The following is a 7,915-nucleotide window of genomic DNA, read 5'->3' on the forward strand; positions in this document are numbered from 1 at the left end:
TGCTTCTTGTTTCTCTCGTCTTCTCTCAGAAAGGCACTCAGGAGTGCAGCTCAGCTCCTAGCTCACCTGTATTTGTACCTTTGCCGTCTCCATTCACTTGGTACTCTCCCCACCCCAGTGATGAAAAGAACAAAGACCTTCTCCACCAATCAGATGTCTTCGAGATCAGAGGTCATAATCCTGGGTTTTTGACAACACTTAAACCGTCTTACTGCTTCAGACCTGGCCTAATTAAAACCGGCTGCGCTAATGCCTACGGATGAGGCCGGCACATGTTCCGTCCTCCAACACATGGTCAGCAAATCCCTCTCTGCCCTCTGGGTTTCTGCCGCTCATCAAGAGGTCAGGTCCGATTAGAAATGAATGTGTTTCAACGCAGCGGCTGGCATGCCTCGTTTTTAAAGAGAAGCCCATCCTCTCTGCAGTCACTCACTTTGGCTTGACTTAAACAATCCAACAGTGCTGTTTTTTCGGCAGATATTTTAATTACTATTTACAATATCCTGAGGGGGGAGAACCGTTGCATTGGCTGACAGAAGCGACTCTGGATATGTACAATGCATACAAACAGAGCAGGGACCATAAAAACAAACTCTGCTCATTTAAAATTATATGGTGGTGCCTTTACACCCCTGACTCATCACCTTTCCATTGACTTTGGATGGACTTGTGTAAACAGTGTCAAGTAGGTAATGATGTGCATAGCACTGTCATCAGAAAGGGTGGTGTTTCTGGCATACAGGAGAATACATTGAAGCCGTAAATCAACAAGCCTTTGTAGTGGATGCTGTGTTGCTAAGGTTTTGAAATGTGCCAGAACGTGAGGCTACAGGTTTTCAGACCATTCTTTCATCCAATGGAAACTGCAGAACTCAGGGGATAAACCCAGTTAAGTGGTTTGGGTGTGAGGATAGGTAACCAGGCAGACAGCGTGAGAAGATTGGCCTGATGCTGGCAGTGAATGGTGGTGGACTTTGAATGCCAAACTCTGATGCATTGGGCTAAGAACACACCTCTGTGCTTCCACAAGGTAGCCAAAAGGTTGCTCAGAAGGACCAAGAGCTATAGTAAAGTACATTGAATGTGTAATCAAACACGACTCTTGAGTGTTGCGCAACAACGGTGTAGCAGTTGTAGGGTTAGGGATGGTAACCCCTGAAGGTTTCCACTTTGAAAGGAACGGCGGTTTCAGCTGGTGATTCAACGCACATGGTTTGGGTTTTGCAGCACGATATGGTGAGGCCAAAATCGTTTGAGTCACCAAAATCAATGCATTCCACATGTATAACTTTGAGAAGAAGACTAAGATTAAATAAATCATGAAATCAATAAAATAAGATAAACAGCTTTTGATTTACAAAATACACAAAATAATAACATAAAAATGAGCTCTGAGCATCTTCAACACTTTGAAACGGAAGCTGATATTCCAGTCCTTAATCAAAGTCAAAGAGCACATTCCATCCTACCAGATGTAAGTACTATTTAAAAAGTTGATTCGCGAATTCTGTCCAACCACAGGAATTGAAAAAACAACAACTCAAAGTAGGATTGTGTACAGATTACCTGATCCTGCTGCGGACGTGTTCGACTTGCATGGAACCAGGTGTTCTTTTGGCAACCAGCTCTGTCTTTTTTGGTTCGTTTCTTAGATGACACTATTTTTCGTCAGTACGGCTCCCCAAGCTCTGCAAAGGTCTGACCCTTGAAAACCAAGGAGGCAGCACTTGTCGTGGAAGAAAAGATAAGTGTGTGTGTGTGTGCTGGGATGTCTTTTGGCCAGCTCCTGCCAGCCCAACTCCATCACCCTAACCCCACCCCAACCCCATCCCCTCCTTGACTTACTTCTTGTTCTTCTGTTTTTTTCCTCTCCTTGTGTAAGACGTGAAGTCATGGTTGTGATGGGGCTGGCGGGGATAATTCAATCCACAGGTGTATGGAAGTTATGGGACTCGACCCCATCATGGGGGAGGGTCAGGCCCCCCTTCACCCCTCTCCCTTGGGTTAGTACAAGGGGATTCAGGTCATGGCCTATTTTTATAGCTTATTTCAAACAAACACACATACAAACGTACACATGTGTGTGTTTGAAACACACTAAACCATCTGTATCTGACTGTCAGGCGTGTGTGGGTCGGCAATACCTGCATGTGTGTGCCTGTGTGTGCGTGTGTGTGTGCCTTGGACTCTGCGTGTGTGTCCGATTGTGTGCGTGTTTGTCTGCCTGTGCTCATGCACGTGTGAGTGTGTGTGTGCATGTACACATGTGTGTGTGCGTGTGCTGGTGTTTATGTGCTTGCATGCTACACATTACCACCAGTAAAGTAGATGTTTCCACTACCCCTCATATAAAGCCTACTCAGCCTGCATTACTTGACACCAAACACACAGCTGGCCACCACGTTTCAGTGCTTTTTTCCCCTCTCCAATCAAATCCAGATATTGAAATCACATTTGTCCTACATTCTTTGTAGTACAATGGCCTGTTTCACTCGATCCATAATATTGCTTTCTCATTTTACCATTTCCCCTTGCCATCCAAAATGACACATGGCCGCTAAAGTGCTCGGTCCCCGCCACTGACTCCTGTTCACCTTTGAGTCTCGTTTCTGCTCCTGGGTTGAGCTGAGGGAACCCTGAGGAGCTGTGAAGGAGCATTCTGTCTCAACGGAGCGGCTCTTTGGTTTCAAATAATGGAGGAATCCCTCGGGGAGGAAATGGGTCCGATTTGGGATTAGTGTAAAAACGTGTACATCGCTCGTGTAGAAACAGTAAAGGGGAAATTGGTATTTCAAATCTTTCTCTGAAACTGTTTAACTGGAAATGTATATGCTTCAAGAACAACTCTCTATGTAACGTAGTCGATAGTGACCAAATATACTCTGTTTTGACACAAGGCAATTAAATGAATAGCCACATTCACTAATGGACCACATGTCTTATGGCATCGTTGTCAGCCTGTAGTTGAAGCACTTGATTTACAGCGAAATGATTTGAGGAAATAAATTGCAATATTCTGCCAAACCCTACAACTCTGGGATCCCTTAAGGAAAACTTATCCTTGGCTACCCCCAAATGCACATTTTAGACGCGATAAAGTGGTTCTTTCTTACAGTATGTCCACAAACAGAAAGGAAAGGAAAGCTGGGGCCTGACACAGGAGGAGCGAGAACCAAGCTCTCTTTGTTCTTAAACATGACACTTCTATATATACTTCTATATATTTCTTACAATATGGGCAACTATGCACATTTCACTCAAACTGACAAGGGATTATGGGGATGTTGAAAAAGATTGAAACAGTTATTTTCTCTTTCAATAAATCGGTATAATTTAGGGTCTAGTTTGGTGCTAGGATGTACAAGGCTAACAATGAAGCCGATTTGTTGTCGTCATGCCAAGAGGCTAGCTTAGTCCAGAGACAACTTTAAAGTAGATCAATCATTCTTGTTTGGCTAGCTGACTGGTTTGGTTAATAATTGCATGATCATTCAATGGGCTCAGTCCTCATAAGTCATGTCTGTAGATCAGCAAACTTTTGTTATGAGTTACAGATTGAGATCGATGACTTTTGCATGTGGTGGTGACATCAGCTGCAGCTTGTTGGCTTTTTGTGGATCAGCATATAAGTACTGTACTATAAGTGCTATCCTCTTGTGAACAGTTAAGTGCATTCAAGTTATAGAAGGTTCAGTCAGGGTTAGCTGCCATTTGATTAATGTCAACCCTTCTGTTGTGTTTGGCTGTTAGTTTACAATTGTGTTTTGTGTTAAAGTCAGAGGTATTTGAGTGTTGACGTTAGAGCATATTATGCTTATTTGTCTTGTATCTTTTTTTGTAAAAATTATCAAATGTACATTTATTTATTTACCTATGCCCTAAAATGTATGACTGATTAATGGCAGGGATATGTTTTGGTCTTAGTTAGCTATTTTATTTATTATAATATTGGCTGATTTTAGGCTTTTAAAATTGTATTCCCCACAAAACAGTTAAAAATAACAACATGTGTTTTGTCAGTATGCTTAAAAATACGATCCCATTCAATTTATGTTGGAAATTTTATTCAGTTTATTCATCATTTATACTCATAGTAAATTCACCAGCAGTTACTGACTCAAACCAAACAAAAATGTATGAACTGTAAAAAAAGAAAAGAAAAATACCAAACAGTGAAATGATGTTAATTTGCTAATAATATTGCTATGTCATGTCAGTTTCAGTATATGGAAATGTCATCCAATTGTATATACATTGCTGTGGACTAGCAGGCATCCAACATGTCACACAATCAAGGTAACAATGAAAGCATTGTAACTGCAAAAGCGGGAGTTTATTATCATAAAGGTGGAATGCATGCAAATTATGCAAACTAATACAAATGAGCAATAGGCATAATATGGTTCAGATATTATGTGATTATGTGTAAATATTTGCTCCAAATTATCCTGAACACCCTTATTGTCTAAAGTGTTTCACATGGAGCTTATATTTAAGTCATTAACATTTTTTATTCTAAATATCAGTGTTTTTTTGCTGTGGATAATACCGTTTTAAATAATCAAGTTATTGATTATTTAATGTTATTGTAGATAGCATATTCACAATTACTTTCCATTTATAGTCCTCACTGTTATGAATTGCAAGAGGGTGTCACCGATAAAACAATAAAGGTTAACTTGTGATTTTAAACAAACTTACTTAACTATTGAACTTGCAAATATCACTAAATTCAAAGCTAGGAAAGGTTCAAATATCTGGTTCATAAAGCCTGAACACCATCAGTTGCAGACACTGAGTTTTTAGGCAGCAAGAAAAATAGACATTTGGATACATGATATATAAAAAAATGATTTTATAAAATGCCAGTCATTATATTTCTCCTATTTGCCATTATAAGCCTTATCTGAAGTACATCACAGACTACATCACTCCCTACCTGCAGGTATTTTACACAACAAGGCATCTAGGGTTGCTACATTGAAAGCATTATGCTAAACATGGGAACACACAAGACAGACAACACAATGTATGATAAAATGATAAATACAGACTGCTTATTTCAGCCACTGCATAATCCATTCTATCTGTATACATCTAGGCATACGTAAGACAAAATGTGCACATTTGGAATGTATGAAGTGTGTTTTCTTTTTGGTGGAATGTCTTGAAGTAACCTATTCATCTAATTGTTTTAAAAAATGTGTTTAAACTTAAATTGTGTTTATATTTTTTGATGGTTATCACTTTTAGGCCTAGCGATTCCTTAGGAAGCTGAATATAAGGGTTGACCTCATTATTATCAGTTTAAAGTTCAGTTCCTTATACAACCTCTATTAATGAAACCATTGAAAGCAAATGTTCTCAGCCCCCCCCCCCCATATCCAGGGGCCCTGTTGTCTGTCTCGAGGTCTTTAGCTGTTTTCGTTGAACATGATTTCTGAGGCCTCGCGCAGGCAGTTGATCGACTCCAGCGGCATGCTGGCCTGTGTGAGGTTGTTGCCGTCCAGACGCAGGTGCTTCAGGTGGGAGTAGTTGACAGGCCCCATGAACTTGCAGAAGCTCATGAGGTCGAACTCTACAGAAAGGAAACACAGACAAATGCATCGTTTTGTTACTGACCCTAAAAAGGAGGACCGATTGCTCTACATGTCAATCCATTTCCAGCTCGATTAGAACCGCAAAATGTCGTCCCACCATGCAATTCAAGATACAACGGTACTCTAACACCATGTCTTGACACAACAGCAAAACCACAAAGCACTGGATGAGAAGTCATGAGGCCGTGCTTACTGCTGATCTCGTTGGCCTGGAGGTACAGCTGCTGCAGCTGCTCATTGATCTCGGGGATGGACTGCAGCCTGTTGAAGGACAGATCCAGCTCGACCAGGGTGGAGACGTTGAACACGCCGGCGGGGATCCCCGAGTCCACCAGCTTGTTGTGGGAGATCCTCAGGTACTTCAGCGCCGGCAGCTTGTTGAGGTAGCCGCTGACCACGCTGTCGATGTCGTTGTAGTCGGCGTACAGGATCTCCAGCGAGTTGGGGATGCCTGTGGGCAGCTTCTTCAGCTTGTTGTGGCTCACGTCCAGCGACAGCAGCCTCTTGGAGCCCTTGAAGGCACCCGACACAGACTCGGAGGTCAGCGCATTGTCCTGCAGGTTCACCGAGGTCAGGTTCTCCTTGTTGTTGAGCTGGCCGGAGGGGAACTTGGTGAGCTTGTTGTGCATGATCTTGAGCTCCTCCAGCGCCTTGGAGGAGGGGATGATGGGCTCGGTCAGCTGGTTGCTGCTGAGGTACAGCTTCTCCAGGGCACTCAGCTTGTCGATGGTGCCCTTGGCCACCTTGCTGTTGGTGAGCAGGTTGTTGTCCAGGATCAGCCAGCGGAGCTCGGCGGTCACGTTGTCCAACACGCCCGCCTTGATCTCGTCGATCTGGTTGTTCTGCAAGTACAGGTACTTGATGCCCGTGGGAACCACGGGGAAGGTCTTTAGCTTGCGGCCGTCACAGTACATGGCTGTGGGGAAGCCGATGGGGCAGTCGCACTCAATGTGGCAGTTTGGTCCGGACGGCCCCAGGATGTTGACGGGCTGGTACTCATATTCCTCGTACTGGCACAAGGCCACGCTCAGCAGCACGGCTAGTAGCAAGGGCACACGGAGAGAAGACATGGCCTCTAGGGGGATGATGGAATCGGTGAGCAAGAGAGGGGTGGGAGTGGGAGACAGAGCAGAAAAACAAGCTTGTTAGCATTGAAGGCGTCCATGGAAAATAGATAAATTCATGTTGTTTGAATGTGATCAAATTTTGGATGCACACTCGTTTTTCGAGTTTCAAAACAGTTCAATTGCTCGATGATAAAATAGTTAGACGAGCAACAAAAAAAACACGTAGGTAGACACATCATTGTCAACCACAGCTGAAATACTGTCCTCCACCGCACACACACAAAGACACACAAACACACCCCCACACACATACACAAACACACACACATGCACACACACAGTCGGACCAGCCACTCCATTGACCACTCCCCCAGACCAAACTGGAAAAAACTGCTACGTACACAAGGGAACCCAATATTTTGTATTATATATGGAATTTGTGTGGCATGGCATGCATTCAACTCAAATACACGATGAACCCTAATGCGCACCCCTTTCCACACTTCATGAACCTGATAAAAATGTAGAGCATGAGTTAGCAATTACCCTGGTAATGCACAACAGATGTGTCCAGCATTTTTGTTCTGTTAAAGCATTGGCTGAGGAAATCAACTGTAGCCCTTTGTCAGCAAAGCATCTGGCAAACTCAAAGGCTTATATTACTCACTTGCAAGGACTTTCAACTAAAGCTACAACACTTTATCATGCAAATATGGGCTATATTGTGAAGCCGTGCAGAAATGAGGCTGGATCTTAGAGCCAACTTGCAAAGCTTCACAGATCCCAGACTCATCAGTCACTCATGCAAAATATCCCCGTGCAAAAACAAAACAAACACGGAAGACATACCCATCTACAAGTGTTGCAAAAAGCCTATCACGCATGCGACTGCGATTATCTATGGTTATTTTCCAAATCGGCAGGTTCAAGCATGCCTTTGCAATCTGTCTCAGTTCCTGTTCAGGGTTCCTGCTGCTGGCTGTCCGCTTGCAGAACCAGCGAACACGGACACCCCTGCATACCCATCCCTGCCCTGAGACCCTCAACAGAGGCAGAGGCCAACAAAACCATCCTCCTCCCACACTACGACCCAGAATGCCCAACCAAACAGCAAAGAAATCCAGATGAATAATCAAACAGGAAATCCCAAATCCTCCCCGACATGCGCAGGCTTACCTGAGGTCGTCGCTCCTGATGTGTGGAGGAGATGGAAGGCCGGTAGGTAGTGTGGTGCTCAAACAGTACGCA

General features: G+C 43.5%; 1 protein-coding gene across 1 annotated transcript in view; it reads right to left on the reverse strand.

Moving 5' to 3' along the window:
* Positions 1–4,047: 4,047 nt before the first annotated feature.
* lum (lumican) overlaps positions 4,048–7,915 on the reverse strand; it is a 4,287-nt gene continuing 419 nt past the window's right edge. Inside the window, exons 2-4 of the mRNA XM_079756100.1 lie at positions 7,844–7,915; positions 5,794–6,675; positions 4,048–5,578 (exon numbers count right to left, since the gene is read on the reverse strand). The exon at positions 7,844–7,915 is cut by the window's right edge and continues 4 nt beyond it. Coding sequence (XP_079612226.1) covers positions 5,415–5,578; positions 5,794–6,670 — 1,041 coding nt within the window. The 5' untranslated portion in view covers positions 6,671–6,675; positions 7,844–7,915 and the 3' untranslated portion in view covers positions 4,048–5,414. The remainder of the gene's footprint in view (positions 5,579–5,793; positions 6,676–7,843) is intronic.

The sequence above is a fragment of the Pollachius pollachius genome (assembly GCF_949987615.1).
Source record: "Pollachius pollachius genome assembly, chromosome: 18".
Taxonomy (NCBI): Eukaryota; Metazoa; Chordata; class Actinopteri; order Gadiformes; family Gadidae; genus Pollachius; species Pollachius pollachius.